Source organism: Patagioenas fasciata, chromosome Z (assembly GCF_037038585.1).
Source record: "Patagioenas fasciata isolate bPatFas1 chromosome Z, bPatFas1.hap1, whole genome shotgun sequence".
NCBI lineage: Eukaryota > Metazoa > Chordata > Aves > Columbiformes > Columbidae > Patagioenas > Patagioenas fasciata.
In genome coordinates, this window is record NC_092560.1 from 63,226,419 (window position 1) to 63,248,620 (window position 22,202).

The 22,202-nt window shown below is 39.6% G+C and overlaps 1 protein-coding gene across 6 annotated transcripts in view; it reads right to left on the reverse strand.

The window, feature by feature from the left end:
• Positions 1–21,171, reverse strand: part of OSMR (oncostatin M receptor) — a 33,738-nt gene extending 12,567 nt beyond the window's left edge. The window contains exons 1-10 of one of the 6 annotated variants that reach the window (XM_071802617.1): positions 21,000–21,171; positions 20,657–20,874; positions 19,746–19,841; positions 14,340–14,436; positions 10,191–10,354; positions 8,590–8,749; positions 5,836–6,117; positions 5,060–5,189; positions 3,586–3,743; positions 1,184–1,320 (exon numbers count right to left, since the gene is read on the reverse strand). In XM_071802617.1, coding sequence (XP_071658718.1) covers positions 1,184–1,320; positions 3,586–3,743; positions 5,060–5,189; positions 5,836–6,117; positions 8,590–8,749; positions 10,191–10,354; positions 14,340–14,412 — 1,104 coding nt within the window. In that variant the 5' untranslated portion in view covers positions 14,413–14,436; positions 19,746–19,841; positions 20,657–20,874; positions 21,000–21,171. The remainder of the gene's footprint in view (positions 1–1,183; positions 1,321–3,585; positions 3,744–5,059; positions 5,190–5,835; positions 6,118–8,589; positions 8,750–10,190; positions 10,355–14,339; positions 14,437–19,745; positions 19,842–20,656; positions 20,875–20,999) is intronic. The other 5 variants (XM_065861717.2, XM_065861720.2, XM_065861718.2 and 2 more) reach the window with 5 other exon arrangements.
• Between the last annotated feature and the right edge of the window lie 1,031 nt (positions 21,172–22,202).

Consider the following 22,202-nt stretch of genomic DNA (forward strand, 5'->3'; position numbering starts at 1 on the left):
ACCTAATTAGCAAGATATTTTTTTCTGAAAAAAACAGTTCTTCCTCTAGATCCTGTGACAGCCAGTTAAGTCTGAATCGGAAAAGATAACCATGGAACAACAGAAAAGAAAAAAAAAAGGCACAACACCCAAAGCCTGGGAGATCCAAAAAGAGGTCTGCAAGCTGTGTCTGTGTAACTGTCTGAGTAGGAGTCACTAACAGTCTGCCAAATCACTACTCTTTACTTCAAGGAGGGAATTTAGTGCGATCTTACCCTCACCAAGTCTGGGTTTCTTAGTTCATGTAAGCAGAATGCTGTTCCAGCTCTATGCTCAGCAACTACAGCTCCCTTTTCTTCCTATTTTTTTCTCAGCCTTTTCCACCACTCCTCCTTAAGAGGCAGGGCGAGTTCCAGTAGGAGTTGAAAATGGAGCATGCATTAAGCCTCTCCTCTAAACTGTTTTCTGCAATGGCCAGCTGTGGCAGCCACTTGATCTAACAGCTTGAGCAATACTTAAGACAGAACACAGTTTGCTCCTGATCTTCCTAATCACTTTTAATGTGCTAGAGGCAAGCTGCCCTCACAAGAAAAGGGCTACAGAGAAACCACTGTGTGTATGCAATGAGTCAATCAACACCATTGCTTGTGAAAGCAGTGGAACAAGACAAGGACTCTACTCGAATAATCTTCAAGGACATGGAAGAGGATGGGAAGAAAAACTCTTGTGGTGTTCCCTAACTAGAAAACAGACACAGTCCATCAAGTACAGTCAATAGTAGACAGCTCCTCGACTAATATAAAAAAGCCTTCAACACACTGATCCACCACTTGTAAGATAAGGAGTCATAAAAACGTGACAAATCAAGATTAGCGAAACCTAACAGCAATTGTAAGTCACATCATTATTTTCATTTAGTTCAAAATCTCAGAACTGATCCAGCAGAGGACAGAGACACATATGCAGACAAGCTGCACTGTACATTGCAGCCAGCAGTCTGGGCAGTAAGAATTCATGCCAGCAATGGCTGCCCATGTGGGCCATATAATCACTGTACAGTTTCAGAGTAAACAAAGCCAGAAAACAGACACATCAATGCACTCAGAAGATTTAGAGTGTACTCATAGTGCTGAGGAATTATTATTTAATATCATGTCAAAAAGATACTTGCTATGTTTTTGTGTGTGAAATTCAGGTTTCATACCAGTTCTACTTTCCCATCAGGTTGGACCACTTCAGTCTGACAAAAGAGTTCAAATCCTTTGTTTTGATATTTCCAATATAATGTGATTTCTGTATCTCTGCATTCTTCCCACAGCTGGAAAGGTGCAGCAGGATAAACTGCCAATGGAAAATCTGAGTTAGCTATTGTCAAACATAAAATATATGCAAAAGTATTTTAAGGTATTTTAGCTGAGTAGTAAAAACAAAAAATACAGGTTTTTCAGCCAGTTTAGGAGAAGCAGACATAAATTAGTAAAAATTAATTTCAGAATGTAAATGTTATACAAGATTTAAAAAACCCATTGTGCTGACTTGGAAATATTTTAGAACATCATGAACAAAAGAAAGAATCAGAGACTTCTAGTGCAAATCCAGTAAAATTCTGTAATCCAGGGCCTGTCAAAGACTCCTGATGCAGCATGGTGAGTAAGTAACATTTGCCAAATTTTTACACCTCAGAGTTCACCCTCTTCTCCAGAAATTTTATTCATAACACTTACACTGACTCCTGCCAGCAGTTACCCTCTGGTAAACAGTGACAGTGCTACTTTTTCCAAAGATTTCTGAGATCCTTTGCTGGTATGCAAGCAGTATTCAGTGAAAACAGTAGATCTCAAACTCTCCCATATTATCAGTCCACTTATAAGGAACAAGATGTGGCAATGTGAGTGAGTGCTATGTTTACAGCTTTGGTCATTATCCTAGGACTTCTTGGACCATGAATTACAATTCCAGGACTTTCAGACTCAAAAGAGATTGTATTTGATACAGAAGGTCCCAGCTACCACACACAAAATTGGAAACAATAGGCTTCACTTTACTTGCTGACATACTTTAAGCAAGGAAAATTCTGCTGTGAATATGTCCAGGATCAGAGAAAACATACAGGACTTCACAGCAATCAGTATTTAAACGGTTAACTCCTCATAAATTACCTATAATTCCTTTTACTTGTAACAATCACTAGAAGTGGAAAAAAGAAAATTGTAGTAAAACTTTAATGTGCTTATCACATTGAATGTAACCCATTTTAGCCTGATGTCCCATGAAAACTTAGTTTATAATATTGTGTTTTTTTTCACTACAACCTGTCAGTTTACTCCTCCACTTTCCTCCCACTCTATTTCTTCCACCCCCACACAATCAAATAATCAATTCTTAGGACTCTCATGCCTCTCTGAGACAAATTTAACAGAGACAGGCATTTAACACATGTTCCTACCAGTCCTATGAAAAAGTGTGTCTAGCAAAAATGAAATCAGTGCCTGTGAGGAAGGAAGTGCTGCCAGAACACAGCAGATACACCAGCAGCCTTCCCGTCTATCAGCCTGTCAACCCAAGAACCAAGTGAACCACGAGCTGCTTCTTGCAACAGGTCAGGTGGCCACAGGACCTTGGGAACACAGCCATGGATGTGGTGGGGCTAGAGAACACGAGCAGAACTGGAAATACTACTGGAGACACAGGAAATGCCCAGGTGTTTTGAGGCAGAAGTACGTAGGAACTTATGGGACCTGAGGCATACTGCCACAAAGGACACGACTAATAGGAAAGAAGGAACCAGACCCATCAGTTATTACACACAGAATAATCTGTTTTGTTTCACTGATGATGAACTACTCTTCCTCCCATACAGCAGCACAGCAGATGTTACTGTCTCATATTAGCGCCATCATGTCTCTCCTGGCAATAGCTGCTTACACCTGTACCACACCTCATTTGGAGAGGTGCTAGTCATTTTATTTACCTGCTTTTCAAAATGTGCATCTCAATTTTATTTTAGAAAGACAGTAACATCAGCAAAAATATTTTGGACAAAGGACTGAATTCCTGAGTAACCTTCACAGATATTTTTCTTGAACTTCCCATTTGATATCCTTGTATCATGTTGCTTCTCAGGCATTGGAACGGGCTGCCCAAGGAAGTGGTGGAGTCACCATCCCTGGAGGTGTTTAAAAGGCATTTAGATGAGGTTCTTAGGGACATGGTTTAGTGCCAGAGTTAGGTTATGATTGGACTTGATGATCCTGAGGGTCTCTTCCAACCAAAATGATTCTATAAGTCTATGATTCTATGTTTCTCATACTATGAACCAGCTTCAGCAAAGCAGCAGATTTTGAAGCACTAAGGGGTCATTTCCATAACCAAATCTGCTTCTGGAGTGAAGCTATTTTCTACAATTAACAGAACCCCACAAAGCTGAAACTGAAGTGACAGCACATAACTATAGCACAGGAACTTATAACTAATAAAAACCATGAAGACAAAAATCAAGGGCTTCCATACTTTAAACTGGAGCACTCAAGTATTAAGATCAGAAGGAGGATAAGGCCTGCAACAACAAAAAAAAAAAGGTCAATAAAGACATAGAAAAGACCTTACTTCTGTGAGTTACATCAAAAACATCCGTGGCAGTTTTCTTGCCTAGTGGGTTTTCCACAGTCATTGTGATATTATAGATCCTCTGCTGGCCTATATCCCAAGAACATGAGCACTGCTCAGAACAAGTTACTGTGCATGGAATCGGATTTTGGGAAAACCTATCAAAGAAAGGGAGCAGGGAGAAGAGACAAAAACATTTTTCCATTACGTAGAATCAATGTAGACATTTAAATTTTTGATGCTCTAATAGAATACAGCATCATAAAAAAAATAAGACTGAGGGGGACTAAAAGAATACAACCAGTTCTTTCCTCTAGCCTGAAGTAGGATGAACAGAAGTATTCTTACAATTGGAAGAGTTTTCTGCAAAGCTTAAGTTTACTTAATCCTTTTAAGATACAGCTAAATTGCTATCATTTTAAAATAAAAGGGTAAAGCAAACTTAGCTGTAAGACATAGTTAAATTGCTTTTAGTGATTTCCTCATGGAAATTCTAAACTACGGACTTATTTGCCAAGAACTAAACCATTCAGATATGTACAATTATGCTTTTAAATGGAGCAGTAATTTCAAATACATCTTCTAAATTCCCATTTTTATATAACCCATCATAGTATCTTAATGGAAGTGAATGATGTAGAGACTATGAAGGTATATGCAATGGTGACCTTCTGCTGAGATCTTTTGATGAAAGTTTGTTGTAATGATGAGGCGTCTGTCCCATTTTATGAGTTCCACTTTCTCTGCATGCCCAGCAGTGAAGCCCCTCTCATCTCCGTTTAGATGCCTGTCTAGCAAGGAGCCAAGGGCCAGGTCTGACATGCTACAGCTGTGTAAGCTTCACTGAGACTGCTAAGAAAGGGCTGTGAGAAAGTCTGCAGGCTTTACTAAAAATGCCAAAACAAAACTCAAAAGCTGAAATTATAGACATAAGTAGGATATTTGAGAAAGAATTGTTAGTAGCTCAAGGACTTAAGAAGGAAAACAAAAGCATGTAAAGTTATAAAATCCTAAAGAAAAAGAACCAGGGAGGCTAATTGGGCTAACAGGTTTAGCTGGCAATCACCAGTTCAAGTCAGCACTAGTGTTAATGGACTGTGAACACCCTAATACTCAGCCTACCAACTGATTAAATCCTAGTTATCTGTGCTGTGTGTTACCCAATGATTACACTATATTTAAGTTATCTATATCCTTATCGCAGAGTGCTCAGATACCTGCTGAAAGATACCCAAACAAATTAACCCAAAAGAATGGTAATGACAAGCTCTATCAAGTAGAACTGGATGTAGTCTAACTCAGAGCAGTTCTGCACTCCTCAAACTTTGTTAAACAAGCTGATCAGGGAGCTGGAAAGAGGCAGGCAGCTAATTGCAACAAGGATAAAAAAAAAAATTTCCACATATTATAAAGGAAAAAAGTGATAATTCTGTATAGCACAGGGCAGATTTAATATAACAATGAGGAGACTTACTCTTCAGACAAGGTATATTTTGGTGAATGACTTCCATAAAGGTAGGTGTCTCCTCCTTGGCTCCAAGTACATGTTACTGTCCTCATGTCTTGAGTTTCGCAGGAAAAATCATTTGGTATATTGGGTGGTTCTTGTCAGAGGAAATAAGCAAAAAACCACCAACAGCATGGCAGTTAAGGCAAAAGTCATCAGCCTTTTTACTATCTTAACAAACTAGAAATAATCAGTATGTGCAAGATCTGTTTTACTACGGATGTTGTTATTTCAGTTATAGCTATTCAATGACCACACTGCAGAGAACAATCAGGATAACAGCATAAATTAATTGCAGAAACATCTAAAACTAATTCTAAAACTAATTCTAAAAACTTCTCTGTGTTATTATTTTTGCTATATAAATACATTCATTAATTTAATCTGTATTGCTTTATATCTGTAAAAATTGCTACCAGCCTTCGAAAGGAGGACTGTGCTGAGTTCTTACCACATGCACACAGATAATGAAGCTGAACTCCTGAATGAGAGGCACATTTAGAAATCGGTCACCTTTCCTAGGATCAATCAATGAGATTAATCTGAACATATTTTCTGCTATTCTTTGACATTTTCTATATGCAAGTGTACAGATCTGAAGTCAGACATTAAACAGAGTTCAGCTGGACATGATAGGACAATGAAAACTTGAAGTAAGCTTTTTTGTTTCTCCCCCCATTCCCACAGGCATTCTTGACTTAATAGCAACAGGAAAATAGAACTGTAATAAAGCATCCACTTACTGCCCACAAATAAAACTGCATGATCATAGCATTCTTCTTCAGTGCAAGACTCTCGACAGTAGACTGTGATGTGAGGTACTGCTTGATGTGCCACATTTTTCACAGTGAGAAGTCCAATTTGACTGTTTGTGTGATTGAAAACATGAGGAGCTGGGTATAGAGAGAATTCTTCAATGATATGCCCTTTCCTTCCAATGCAGCAAAGAGTGAGGTCAGAGCCTTCCTCTACAATTTTTTCATTTGGAAAGATTTGTGGTCCACTGTTATTCAAAGTGTCCAGGCCTGCAAATTAATGCATAATAAACCATTTCCAAATCTGCACATGGCAGCAGCGTTCCATCAGAACAGATAACTGAGCATTAACACGAGGATCTGTTAATGTTACATTATCCATGCATGGACTTTTATTCAGTATTCTTCCCCCGATGGAGATCAACTTCACATGTAATCATACCTGTATTTTTCTGAAGCCCATAAACATATAATATAGTCCAACCAGCTACCTAAGAATCCATCTCACTGTGTTTCACTTAGAGAAAACAAAAAGTGTGCCTTCAAGAACTGCCTTTACAGATGAACACCACCTCCTGCAAGTATGAACTGGCTGATGCTTACAGTTAAAATTAATGTGAGCACAGAGCTAGAAAAACATGCAGAGCTCAGCTAAGAGCAGTCAACACTTGAATGAACCAGATCAGTAAGGAGGTACTCAACATGGAATGAGAGTCCTATTGCTTTCAATGTTGTACTCCTTGCTGGATGCAAAAACTAGTGGGATTTAAATGACTCACAGGCTTTTCACAGGTTGGAGACAAAATCTGCTCTCAAGAATCTGATCCAAAAATCTAATGAAGTCTAGAGTCACTCTGAAAGCTCTAAATCAGGTCTGTAATGCAGGATCAGTTTGTGACAAAGAAATAGAATTTTTGATCCCTATCCAATTTCAGTTGAAAAAATTAATTCTCCAGGCTTGAGGTCAGTGAGAAAGGAGAGTCTTGCATCCTAGTTCCCATGACATAAGGTGAGGGAGAAGAACAATTTATGCCCATACACAGGCAGTGGAAGCAGGAACAGGTGTCCTGAGAAGACTACAGAGACACTGAACGGTTGTGCAGAGATGGGGCCAGGAAGGCCAAGATGCAGCTGGAGATGAACTTGGCAAGAGATTCAAAGAATAGTAAGAAGGGCTTCTATACTTATGTCAGCCACAAAAGGAAGGTCAAAAAAAAGAATACTCCCCCTGATGAACATGATTGGCAAACTGGTAACAACAGACGAGGAGAAGGCTGAGGTACTCAACAACTTTTTTACCTCAGTCTTCACTGGAAAACTCTCTTCCCACACCTCTCAAGTAGCTGGACCTCAAGACAGGGAGTAGAGGATCAAAGTCCCTCCCACTGTAAGAGAAGTTCTGGTTCATGACCACCTGGGGAACCTAAATATACATAAGTCCATTGGACCTAACAAGATGCATCCCAGAGTCCTGGAGGAATTGGCTGATGTAGTTGCCAATCCACTCTCCATGATATTTGAGAAGTCATGGCAGTCCGGTGAAGTCCCTGGAGACTGGAAAAAGGGAAACATCGCACCCACTTTTAAAGAGGTGTGAGGGAATAGACTCCCGTAATTTGTTGGATTGTTCAGTATACTGCTTCTGATAGAACTCTTTTAGAAACTGTTTATATATAATTTGCTTAGCATAACTAAGTTAGCTTCACATAACTTCTGCAAGTGTGAACTTTTGAACTTTCTGCTTCAGACTAGATATAAGGAAGAAATTTTTTACACTGAGGGTGGTGAAACACTGGCCCAGGTTGCCCAGAGAGGTGGTAGATGCCTCATCCCTGGAAACATTCAAGGTCAGGCTGGATGGGGCTCTGAGCAACCTGATCTAGTTGAAGATGTCCCTGCTCATTTCAGGGGGGTTGGACTAGGTGACCTTTGAAGGTCCCTGTGATGCTTCTACTACCCATGATGTCTCTCATAACTAAAAGCCCTTGCTGTTCCAAGCAAGAGTAGTGTTTCTTTACAAAATCACTGTAGTAATTTTTCCTAAAGCAGTTACATATTTTGTTTAAACCAAATTCTCTGGATACCAAGCTGTACTAGTGAGACATCATAATCTGAAAATAAAGGATTTTGTGAAGCCATTAATTACATTGTTGGTTCTCTCCTTGCTTACTGTTATATGATTCACAGAAGTTCATTCCAAGTGACATAAGGAGCTCACTTGCTCCTGTCTCACTGCTTCTTTAACACTAATCAAACCTATGATCCTCAGACAAGAGCAACAGGTACACCAGATGAGGTAGCCATAGCTATTTGCTCCCTCTCCTCTCTCCCAGTCTGGGCCAGGGCTGTGTCTGACCTGGTGCTAAGCTACACTGGAGTCTACCCAAGATCCCATGCCACTGTATGTACTGCATTGTTTTAATGTATGAGCAAGAAAAGCTCTAAAACTTTTGGTCTACTAGCTTAGGAAGATAGTCTGCAAATTAGAACAATGGCTGAAGCATTGCTATCATTGTGAGAAAGAAAAAAAAAAAAGAGAGTTGTTAGTGCTTAGACACAAAAGAGCTCCAAATATATCCTTGCCATCTCTCCTGAACTGGACTTTACTGTAAAAGTCACTGGTGAATTATAATCTAACTTTGTACTGCAAAAAAACAACAAAACAAACCAACCAACCTCCCTCCCCAAACCACACAAAAACCCCACACCAATAACAATACTGCAAAGTCTTGTTCTGTTTACCCAGGACAGTCTTCCATGGACTCCACTCACTCCAGATTTTTGATGCTTCTGCTTTGCTCCTGATTCTAACGGAGTGTGACATACACTCCAAAGGTAAGTCTGAATCCCACATCCAATGAAGAGGGTCTCCTGATTTATCCAGTGTGACATTATGAAACTCCTAGAAACAAAGGCCAGTGAGGTAAAGTACTGAAAACACAGCAACATGTAGACACTTTGGAAGTACAATCAAAATCAGTGAGAGAGAAGGCTTAAAGGAAGAAAATGCTTTTGAAAAGGGCATCTCTGAAATCCCACTCACTACACATGACCTCATGCTAAGTAACTAGTAAGCTACATAACTGCTTACAAATCTACACTAGGAGTGGTACACATTCTTCAGAAAAACACAAAAGCAAATACATTCCTGTGTGGTAGTGACATCCAAAACACCCTGTTTATTTTCCTTGTCATGTTTATTATGAGTGACAGAACAGATGACATCCTTGGATTCAAAAAACTATTTCTTTCTTCCAGCAAGTTAATAAGAGTTTCTTGGAAGGGTACTAAAAAAAACCTACTTAATTGTTTGTAGCTACATGGTCCCAGTTTCTGACTTCAGGGTTACATCTCTATGATGGGTGCTAAAAATCCTACCCCATGGATCAAAGTGGTCAAAATCTTCTGAACTGCATATACCTCATCTGCAGTGACGACAGCAGCTTTAAAAGAGCTAGAGCAGTTTTCCAGTTTTCCTAAGTTTTAATATGTGCATTTCATATTCTTCCATAGCTGAATCAGCAGATGACTCACAATGGATTATAATATCCAATAAAATGCATGAGGTTTTTTTGTCAGATTCAAAGGAGAAGAAATTTTCTTTGGAGACAAAAGTTCTCACGCTGAAGTCACAAACTGGGGAAAACACTGGGAGCAGGCTTAAGCCTATGATTTGGGTGATCTCTGCCTCTTCAGAAAATTTGGCTGGTTTAGGTATTAAGGAAAACTAGCAGTATAGGTACTTCAGAAAAGAAACATCACTGCTTCTTCCTTAACTGGAGAGGTGGATATAAGGTAACTGCTAACAGGACCAAGCACAATTCTTACAAGGCTTCACTCACACTGAGACTATAATTTGGTTCATAAGGTGAGAGGAGTTGCAGCAACGTGAATCATGTTAATTTAGTCACCAGTGAAGGGTAGTAATCAAGCTACAAAAAGGATTGCCTTTAGGAACAATGGAAGGGATTTTTCTGGGAGGCCGTTTAGGGAACCTGCACCTTGAAAGGGAAACAGAGGCCTTCAAAACCAGATCTCCTAAGTCTGCCCACCACAATCCCTCAATAAGGGTATGCAAGGCATATCTATATTCTGCACAGATGGAAATGACTTCTTCATATGGCTTTTTTTTTTTTTTTTTCACAAAACCTGGGTGTAACATTAGACCAAGTCTGGCACCTAGTGAAATACGGAGGTATTTCTAGAACAGTTTGGTTATTACTATATTGTAAATTGTAAATGTATACAGCAAGGCTATCTGCATGTACATCTAAACATCTGATTTTCCTTTAGCTTCCTTTATATTGCAAATAAGCAATATACCTTCTTAAAAACACACTTACTGTCCACACAGTAGTAGTTTCACCTATTCGACGGACTTGTATTTCAAACAACATTGCCAGCTCAGCATCATGTGCTGACTTGCCAACATCCCACTCCACCAGCAGCCGCTGAAAAGCCAGTTCCTTGGAAACGTTAAGGTACGTTACTGGAAACACAATGGATTCTAGGAGCACAAAAAGGACACAAAAATATTAATGTTTACCTAAGTTACAAAGCAAATCTGAAACAACAGTGGCTAGGGGTATGATAGGTTTCACACCAGACGGTTCTGAATTACAATTTCAAAAAAGTGATCAAGACCCATGCTGTTGATATCAAAAGCGAAGACAATCTTCCATCCTAAGGCATCGGCAGGCTACAATTAGGTTCCTGAATCTACTCAATAGCCCCCTACCATGACATTAGGTATACTATTTAACTTCTTTATGACCTCAATTGACTAGCTACTTTATGGGCATATTGATCCATCCCTTCATAGTTTTATGAAGAGTCACAACATAATGCATTAACAGGGACTAAATCTCAAGAAGTCCCAAAGTCAAGCAAGCCTTCTCACAATTAGGAAGAGATTAAATATGGTGTTCACTGATCTGTATCTTTTCTCCTTCCTGAAAAACAAATAAATAAAACAAACAAACAAAAAAACACCCTAAGCTTTATCTGGTTATTAATGAAGCCAAGGAACTGAAATGGTCAAGTAACTAGGCTTTTTCCTTTGCTGCAGTTGCTTCCCAAGATGCTTCTGCTTGTTACAAATGACAGGGTCAGACTGTTTGTACTGATCAGGACACACAAAAGAAATCACAGAAATAACTATATGTTTTAACAAAATAGAACTAATTCTGGGTATTCCTGCCCTACTACAGCCACAGTTTCCAGGGACATGCTGGGTTGAGAGGCCTCAGCAGCTTCTTCTCACACAACAGCCACTTCAGTCATTTCTCCCAGTTGTGCTTCACCCACCGACACAACGACTACTGGCAGAAAGGCAAGAATTCATGAAATTTAGCTTAAGAATCTACATTTTGATAGATGCTTCTGGTAGCAATCAGATATCTGAACTGGTTTGCAATTTATCCTGTGTTGCCTGCTCTATACTAAAGTCTGTGCAGCAGTTTCCCTACATATGGATCTTTACATTAACTGTAGAAAATGAAAGGCTCAAGAGATGCAGCTGGTTTAACAACCCTGATCAATCAAAGGAAGCAAATAACACTTTGTAGGCATATTTATTAATTATGAGAATATAGACACTGACACAGATTAGTGGCTCATACAGGTCCAGCCTATAATTAAATAATAAGTGGAGGAAAGTATGTATTGTACCATAAGTAACAGCTTACAAAAAACTGCTGAAAGAAAGGATTGTTTCTCTTAGAAAATCATCTACTATCTCTGTTGGTATACTTTTAATCCATTCTATTTTAAAAGTACTAGAAGTCAAAGCAAAACAAAAGCCATATGCATTCAATCTAGAGAAAACTACTGTCATAGGCTTCTTCAGATACACTTGGAGAGAGAAATCAACATGAGTAAAGTACATGCAAGTGGAATTCGACAGCATTTGCATTTTCTGTGTTGTAAATGCAAAAAATGTTTCAAATGCAGAAGTAAAATTTCTTTTTTGGCTATGGTTATGGCATGGTCCTTAAAAACACACCTGTTGCTTGCCAGTTGCTTTTCAAAAATAATGGCGACCAGTTTTATACTACAATAAGGAAACCTATGACAACTAGTAGATGTCTGGAACTGAATAAACAAAGTGGAAGGCCTGGGGATAACTTTCACTTGCCTAAATGATGAGGGAGCACCAATTTTAGATTTTACTGGAAAACAGTAATATTGTTAGCTTCACTACCAAAGACTGACCAGATAAGGAGCCAGAAAAACCAAAGCGACAAAGTGAGACATAAAATTAACTGTGGAAGCAGAGTACCTTATGATATTTTGAGAAGATAAGACACATTTTAGCTCCCCGACTTATACAGACTTCCAACATCAAAACACGGTAAAGGATGTTAAAATCCCACTTATGCTAAGGAATTGACTGCAATGTTGTTCCTCTCCAGTACATAGTGTTAGCTGCTCACCTTTTTGTCAGCCTTATCTGTAAGTTCATAACCCTGTTACCAGAGGGAATGCCTCTGAGGGATCTCATTTCACAAATGCAAATCGATGGCTGATCTGAAGCTCTGGACCCTTGCCATTCTTAGGTTTTCCTTCTGCAGTGCTGAAGCAACCCAGGGGAGACAGATGGGCCCAACACAAATAAAAACAAAACCAAACCAAACCAAAACAACAACAACAAAAACAAAACCAAAACAAAACCAAAACAAAACAACAACAACAAAACAAAACAAAACAAAACAAAACAAAAAAAAAAAAAAAAAAAAAAACCAAAAAACACCAAAAGGAAGAAACCTGGCTAGTCTCTCAATGGAACTCACAGGCACAAAGTAAGACTCCCAGGGAAAGGAAACAAATGTGACTGAAAAAAACCCCAGCCAGTTGACAGAAACCCTTTCCTTTTTCAGGGTACACCATTAAAACAAATCTGTGTGTATCTTCTGAATTGCCCTGCCCTCTTTTCTGCTGCTTGTCTAGCCAATTCTAATTGCAAGCGTCACTACTATGCCTACTGCATTGATTATGACCTTGCCTCTCTTCTCTACATCTGTCTCTTTTTGTCCAAGCTAAAATCTCATCCCCTTTCTTACCACAAAGAACAAGTTTACCTGCTATATTTCGTTAACTTGACAAAAAATGTTAAGGTCTCATTCGTTTCTGTTTTTCCTCCATCTGCATGAGTGTCCCTCCACTTTCTTCTTTTAGTTAGACAATATATCACTTTTTATGTTTTCCTCAAAGCCTAGCGTAAGAGTCTAGATCACCAATCAGGGATTTTACACGGTACCAGCAAACAGAAGAAACTATATTGCTAAGGATATATCCAGAGATCTTGAAAGCCACTGATTTACAATGTCGGACTCAAAGGCTTTTGTAGTATAATTTACACATGTAAGAAATATTTGTAGCATTCACAGAGCAAAGTTCCTCTTCTAGCAAAGTTCAACAACTGAGGCATCTTAAAACTTGTTTCAACTTGAAAGCTGACTCAAGATTATATAATAGCTTTATGATTAACAACAGAGGGTGCTTTTATTCCTGAACAACTGCATGTGAAAACAAGCGACCAAGTTACTGTAATGCAGTAACTGTTTGGACTTGCCTGCATTACAAAGTTCTGCCTCTCTAGGGGCACTGGTAATAGAGTCTCAAAACTGAGGAACTGGCACCTTGGGTGAATGGTGTATGAACACATGAATTTCAAGGTTGAAGAGAGGCAAAGAAGTCTGAAACAGATATAGTGCCCCCTTCACTATGACAACAAGTACATTTACACAAAAAGCACCCTTCTGTCTCCTTCACCAACTTAATTAAGGCAATTCAACTTCTATAAAGCAGACTAAAGCCTGATAAGTTCTGCCTTCCTACTGGTGGTCACAGAAAATTGAAATAAAAATATTAATTCAGTTTGGTTTTGGTTTTGTTTGTTTGTTTGTTGGTTGGTTTCGGAGTCATGTCTAATGCCATTGCCAGCAGCAGGTGTGCAAGTAGTACTTTTACCTTAAAATACACAGCTTTGTCCTTATATTCAACTTCATCCCTCTGAATATGCATATTTGCATTTTCTTTGTATTCGACACACATGTGAAGCATAAGAAATAAAAATCTGGTCCTGGAATATTGTGGCACAAGCAGAAAAGAGCCAACAGAAGTGCTGAAGTTTTCATAGATGAGACAAACAAGAAAGACGATGTAAACAGAAGAGGTAGAAAAGCAGAAAAGTTGTCAAAAAGGACATAAATTATTTGAAGATGACAGAGTACAGATCAAAATCACATGAGACAGAGAGGGAGCAGATAAATAAATACACATCATTGCAAATTATTTATTCAACAGGCAATTTTGCATGATGGGGTCACAAAATGTAATTATACAAGTTGTATAATTACCTTAGCGAAGAGAATACTTTGATTAAGTGTGGAACATCTTGCTTAATCAGAGGAGACTTACATATGAGCAAGCCCAAGGCTTCTGTTGTTACAGTTGCTTCTGAATAAAAAAGCGCATGTTCAGATATTTACCTTGCTGTGAATGTGTAGTGTAGCAAGTCCTCAGGGGGAGCAGTACTGCCAGAACTATGAAGTGATTCATCATTCATCCACCCTTTCCTGCACAAGACTTATCAGGAAACAAGACATTTCTATTTAGTTTTTTCTTTTAGAGAAATTCATGACAGACAATATTCCAGATAATATGACTGTATTTAAGATGATTAAGGAAAAACCAAACCACATAGACTCCAGGCAATTTAAAGGAAATTCAGGAAGAATGGAGAAAGAAAGATAAAGAATGAAAAATCTCTCTTGTTTTTAGGACCTAGTTGTAGAATAGGGAAAAATACAACACACTCAAAAAATACAGTTTAGTATAAACAAATAAAATGCACAATATCTTCAGAGATTTCCCTCCACTTATTTCCAAGGAATATTAAAACAGAAGTTTGTCCTGATATATTTTTGGCTTTTCTCCAGCACAAGTGACAAGATACCCATCCTAACAAGAAGGAAAAAGAAAGTCTCAAACGTGCAAAAGGCCTTCTGACTTCCTCTCCACATACAGCCTGACTGATGAATCCAGCAGACTTGATTCTGTGATTCTGTGTGACTTTGGCAAGCACGGTCTTGCCCTTTGCCAGGACCCAGAAGACTACATGGAGGGCTTTAGTCAGACTGGAGGTGAAATACAAGGATCAAAGTCTCAGCAAGTTCCATTCCTATAGGACTGTCAGCTCAAGCACCACACAGCTCTATCTAGCTTTCTTTCTACAGCTTTTACACTCAACGTTGTGACAGGTGAAATTGTTTTCGACTTGTAAAACCCAGTCCTGAGGGACTGATCGTATGTCAGGTTTCACAAAACATGAATCACCTGCAAATTCCCTATCTAGAAGGGAGAGGGAAACATTCAGCAGCAGTATGGTTAAAAACACTCAGGCACAGAGGGTACAGGAGTACGAACAACAGGAACAGGACTACAGCTATCTTTAATTTCCACATTTTACATTTCTGGAACTGTCTAGAATACTGATAAAGAGCCTTCTACCACTGCTTCCATGACAGAAGTTGAAACTGCTTAGCAGGACAGATAACCAGGATGACCTTCTGTCCCCACTAAAGCCAAGGACAGGACATTTAACAATTTCAGATTGGCCAGGAATTCACTCCAGAATTTCTTTCTAGCAGAAAACCTCCAATTTAATACATCAGAGCTACAGACACTGAAGTTTAATGACTGTCAATGGTTTTGAAAAGCTCTGAATTTCTCCACAGGGTCAGAAGAAAATATTTCAACCTTTTGTGTGTGTGTGTGTTTCTAAAGGTCACACAGAAAATTTAGAAGAGCCCTGTGCGCAGCACTGCAACCCAGGGCTCAACACTCACAAGCACCCTTGCTCCAGGGTGCCCTAAATTCTTCCTTGCAAGCACAAATGCTTCCCACGAAGGCCCCCATATTTGAAAAGTTAGTGTTGCTTCTGCAGTCTTTCTTGACATTATACCAATATTCTCGAAAGTATTTGGACAACACTAAAATCAACATGAATAAAGAATCTAAATATTTTTGAGAACCTAGGCCTGATTCACATGCAACTAATAGAGAGTTCCAACAAGTGACTTAGGGAAATCTGCTTCTTCGTATATTTTCTAAGTTTAGACATTTTTAATCACTTGATCAAATTTAATATCTAAAACGGAAAATAATTTGATATGTTTTGTCTGGAATAAACATGATAGAATTACTATTATAAAGCAGTGAGTCGAAAGTAAGTGATACAAAAGAAGTCTTTCCAACATAAATTATGTTAAAACTTCCAGTAACTCTTCAGTAAATTGTTATTCTTCTGAATGATACAAAATTAATAGTGACACACAAAGCTAAATCTTGCATGTCTTTTCTCAGAAAAAAAAAAAAAAAAAGACAGTAAAGCTGCCCATAAAGTCAAGGGAGTTGACTGTCTGCTTGAAGACCAATTTAATACACGGGTGGTCAGTTAGGTTCAACCGCATAATTCCTGACTTAATTGTATCAGCTCAATGTAAACCTGGCCCCACAGGACTCCTGATTCTGTAAATATCTTTGGGGCTGGACACAAAGCTATTTATCCTCTTTGTTGTGTATCACTTAAATTCAACATTAAATGCAGTGGGAAAGTATTGTGGAAGTCATGAAGTATTAGACTATTTGTTTAAATTACATCCCATTTGGGAAGCAAAACCAAACTATTTTCTGCTCTTAAGAGGCATTCTCAACTATTGTATTGAAATGAATGTCTAATCTAAGTATCTCTCTCCAGTCATTTACACTGCCAGTTCACTAACGAAACGGCCTGGATCACTTTTATTTATTTATTTTTATCTATGTTCCATTAAAGTGCAGTGTAACACAATAAGTGATCATCAGAATATAAACATATTTTGTACAGCTCCAATGCTTTTCACTATTCAATATGTCAATAATCTAGTTTAATACTGTATAATGGATTGTAATAATTGTAGGTATCCAACCAGTTTTCATAGGAAAAGTTCTTGAATTCTCTAACAACAGAGAATATGAATTAAATTTAAACCAGTGAAACACTATTTGAGGAAAAGGAAATACAGTTCTTAATATACAAGTAATATTTTTACTTAAATCATTCTTATGCAGAAACTTTTGCCTACGACTAACAAATAATCACATACAGTAACTACTACCAACTAATGTCCAGCACTTGTCTTGTATTATTAATAATGAAGTACATTTTTTAAATCATCATTTAAAAACCTGTGTCTTGGTTACAAAGATTAAAAGAATCAAAACAGTTGTACAAACTACATTAACAATTTCACAAAAAAAAAAAAAAGAAAAAAAAAAGAAAAAGAAAAATATGGCAGTAGATTAAGTACATCCTTATCAAAAGTGAAAACAATTGAACAACAAAGGGAATGAAGACAGAAGGTCAGGGAAGGTTTTTAGGTACCTAAATAATTCATCACCTTGGAAGAGGCGAAGTACTACCTCTGAGAAATCGTGAACAACTATCAAATGCCATAAGAAAAGTAACAACCACTGTTCTGGTAAATAGCTTTGTTCAGATTTGCCAGTCTGAAAAGATATGAATACCACACTAGTATGCCACAGTTCCTCATCTGAGAATGAATTACTGCCAAGGTCTTTTAAGCCTGAGAGAAGTCACGTTTTGTCACCATGCTTCAACCTGGAATGCCTGTGTACTTTGTTATTGCAGGTAAGAACAAAAAGGTCTTCCACCAGTGATTTTGAATATAGAGACATAATTTGAATTCTTATTTTTTTGCTACTTTTGTCATTACGATGATTTTGCAAAGGCATTTCTCCAGTCTGTCACAGAATCACAGAGAATTTGTCAGTAACTTCCCATTAGTTACTGCAGGGAAGGACTGCAGTTAAAGCTGCCCTTATCTTTCTCTTCTCAAGACTAAGCAAACTCGGCTCCTTCAGTGACTCTTACTTGTGTTCCAGCCTCCAAAGTGGTGTCTCTCTTCTGGACTCAGTCCAGTCTGTCAGTGAGCCTAGAATTGGACCAAGTAATTTAGACATGGTCTCATAAATGCCAAAAAGAAGGAAATAATCACTCCTCTGAGATCTAATTCTTTGCCATCATTAACAACAGTAGTTACACTTCTAATTTCAGTGGTAAATCTGGTTATTGGGACACACTGTGAAATTATCTATAAAATGGGGGATAATACTAAGCTGAAAGTTGAGAATGATTGGGCACAAAACGATCTGTCAGAGCTATAAAAGTTAACTGAGCAAAGATTTTTTTCTTTTACTCTATATTCTTCACACTCACAAAAATTCAACATCTGTGGGGGGAAGTAGAGCAGTGTCGTTAGTCTGTAGCCCAAAACACTGATAGACTTTTAAAACTATGAATACATAGTCTATTTGTAATTCTTCCTGTTGGAAAGATGTAAACTGGGCTGTGATAAAACAGATACAAATGGATTGAGGATTCCCGAGCCTAATTTCAAATCAATCAATACAAACAGATACCTCAATAGAACTCAACCATTTTGGAAACCTGGTGGCAATGGCAATAATATTCAGCAGCAACAAGAATTGCTCAGAGACCTGACAAGTGAGGAGCAATCACTCAAAAAGTGGAGAAAGCACAGGAGTGTATTACCTTGGGAAAAGACAAAATCTGCTTTCAGTAGGTAGTTTGCAAAAAGTCTAAACAACTATCACCTATTCAGAGCAAAAGGCTGGCTTAGGTGATCCTCAAGTCCCATCCAAGCCAATGCTTTTGTGATGCCACTGATGAGACAAAAAAGAAATTCCCACTATCCATCTGGTAAAAAAGCCTAAGACAAACGTTTTGTCAGACCTCTCTTTGAAGGCATTAAAGCACCAAAATTCAGCTGAAACCTCTTTCAAGATCAGGCTCAGAGTATTTGGGAGTTATTGGCATGGAGCTGGAGCTATACAATGCACATATTGCTGCAGTACCTGGAATACCCATGTGTGTAAGAAAACTAAGCCCCTGCTATGAACTTCTAATATTAGTTGACCATAGAGTCAATCTGTTTTGAATCAATCTTTCTAAAACTGTATATTTCACATCATACTTCATACAACTTTACTCTCTCAGTGGCCTTTGATTTGTATATTTGAAACAGCTGCCAGTTGAAACCAACATCCTAAAATTAACCAGTGTGTACACAGGCTGGGAAGAAAAAAAAATTTCAGCTGCTATGATCTAGAAAACTTTAGCCATTTGAAGAAGAGTATTAGATAGGGACACCAAATCATAAAGATTATTGATTGGACAAATTCTCCTAAACCAGAGGTGGAAGAGGACTGTTAGTGAAGCAAATGCAGACATTATACTACTTCGGATTTATATGACATTTTCCATTCAATGTTCTCACTCCCCCTACTTCATAGACAGACAGACTGAAGACAGGAATCACAGTTCAAGTCCATACCATGTCATACAAGGTCGCAAACAGAACTGATGTGTTTAGTGACAAAACCTAATGACCTCCTTCAGAGCCACCAAAGAAAAACAGGTACCCTAGAAAGTAAGCCAGGCTGTGAGTAGGCTAACTTGTCCTCTGGAGGTGTTTTTTGCCTCTTAAACAGACAACTAGATAAGTGCCAAAATGAGCTAGAACACCCTAAGTCAAAGATTTGTATAAAGACAGCACTGAACAGCTCTCCTGATTCCTGCAATTACCGATATTATATCCCTTGTAAAATCAACAGTGCAGAGCTGACATCCAGCTGAGGCAGTTTAATTGGAACAGGGAGCAGTGTCAATCCATCAGAAACCTACTGAGCGTTGGTAAAGTAGCATCCGCAAAAGTATTCTACTGCTAAATATATTCCTTTTCAAAATAAATATCAAACTGTTTCTAGAAAATTTAATTTTCAACAATTCTTAAAAAAAAATAAATTAATACCTGAGACACCAAATCGTAAAGCAGATGAACCCTTCCTTTAGTCCTTGTACTCAGGCTTTCTTCTCCCAAGCAATTTTAAAGATGGCTTCGATTACACTTAGCACAAAAAAAAAATACCACTGTATATAAGACACTGAAAGCTCCTAATAAGCCTTTGTGATCTAATGAGGGAGCAACAAGTTTAAAAAGCTGTACATGGAAGGAAAGAATTTCTACAATTAAGGTCTGATAGGCATGTAATCATCTGATCACTTAGGGACAGCTTTATCTCCTGTTTTTTTGGCAATAGAAAGCTCTTTGATGCATGCTGTTGGTTTTCTGAAGAGCTTTGCCAAAGCAGGAAAACATCATGTATTCCATGATCCCATGAAGGCTGGAATCTAAACAAAAAAGCAATTAAATAGCAAAAAAATGGGATCTAAAAGTGGAAAGTGCTCAGCAGTGTAAACAAATGCTAACAATTGTAGGGAAGGAATCACATAACATGGCGGCATGACTCATACTAAGAGGAAGAATTTTACCACATTTTCAGGCACAATTTACGTTTAATGCAGTTAGGATCTGGCTTAACCTGCTGGAGTAAGGACCAGTCTGGGCATGCAATATTTAGATAAAAAAGAGATAAAAAGGTTATGCCAAAAAATAGTCAATTTCCAAAGAATGCAGGAACCACCCTGGAATTTATGACCTTTTCTCATTTACTCTGACAGTTTTGAGATTCAAGAACAGATTTCAGCTGTTTAAAAGAACACAAGAGCAACACTTTTTCTCCATATGATGCTGTATTTAAAGGTCTGGCCTTGCATTTCTGAGCAAGTTAACACCTTCTCAAAGTAGCGGGAACTGGAGACGTTAAAACCAAACCTAACAGCTTGCCAGGAGCAGCATCCTCATCCCACCATGTACCTCACCTCAGTAATTCTTGCTCAGGTCAAATCAGTGGCTTTTATGCTGTAGTTAAATAGCGGCATATTGAAAGAAGAGAAGGTTGGGGGCGTCGTAAAATGTCATAAATTCAGCGGCAAGCGATGGTGCTGCGGGGGCAATCAGTTTCTGGAGGACAGAGGAGCGATGCGGGGACGGCGGTGCCGAAGTTCCGCGGCTCCGCACCCGCCGTGCCCAGGGATGCCTGGAAAAACGGGGATTAAGGGGTAGGCAAAGGGTGAAGACGTTTTAACTGGCACCAGAAGGGAAGCTGGAGATCGCTGGGGGAACAAGAGGCTGCCGCGACGGGGATAGACCGGCGTAACTCACCTGCAGCCGCCGAACACCTCCCTCAGGAAGGAGAAAAGCCCACGCCAGCGGGACGCGCCGGCCCCCTCGGGTCAGTGCCGGGAAGAGCTACCGGCCGTTCCGCCCCCGGGCAGGACGGGCGGCGCCTCCGTCCACCGCCGTGATCCCGGGTGAGCAACTCTTCGGGAATTTCCCCCCGCCTCCGGGAAGGGCGGCTGGTTGCCTTGGCTGGCCTCCCGAAGTCCGGCCCTTCTCCCGCCCGCCGCCATCTCCCCCTTCCTGGAGGGATCCGGGTCCCGCCGAGGAGGGGACGGACGGCGGAGGCCGAGCCGCTCCGGTGCCCCCAGGGCGAGGAGGGGCTGCAGAGCGTGGGGTGAACCGGTGACAGGGGCCGACCCTGGGCTGTCCAAGCAGGGAGAGGAGGACAGGCGGGCGCACCTGGAGAGGACCGTGAGGAGCAGGGAAGGGGCACTTTGCTTAAACCAACACTTTCCCCATCCTCCCACTCCCGCGCTCGTTAGAAACCGCAGGTAGGAGTGATGTCTGCCTGTGTCCCCTGGGACCGATCACTGTGGCTACCAAGGCACACAGGGTGAGGAGGTGGCCTGGTGCTTGCAGCAGGGCTCAGGATCAAGGCCATAACCAAATCCAGTGCTGCGCTGCTGTGCCGCGTACAGCTGTCCCATGAAATCCCACTCAGAAACCACGTTAAGAAAGTTTATGTCTCACAAAGTCAAACTCTCCGCTCCCAGAATCACACGACCATAAGGCAGGAAGGGAGATGTGGAGTTCACTGTGTCTGTTGTCCTGCCCTTCACCTGTGGGTCCAATGTGACAGGTGGCAAAAGAGGTACAGGGTGCCACCAGCTGCATGGGTCACTGCTTCCATCAGAAGATGTAGCCATGAGAAAATTTTGTTTAAACCTGTTACCTTTTCAGGGTGTCTGTGATGGAGGTTTCTCCTGCTTGTAGCACTTTAACATATAAGAGATCTTCTGTCTCTTGTTTTTCTGAAGCTATGTTTGTAGGTTAAATGTAACATACCTATTAAGGCACCATTTTCCTCGCTCTCCTTTGGGTTGCCAGAAATTCTTGAAGCTTATTTGCTTTTCCTTGGAAGGATGTGGTCTGGGAAGTGTTTTGCCTTACAGACTACATTATTTTTTATACCCACTGATATACAGTTTGCCTTTTTTTGTAACAGCATAGTGTTGCCAGCTTACA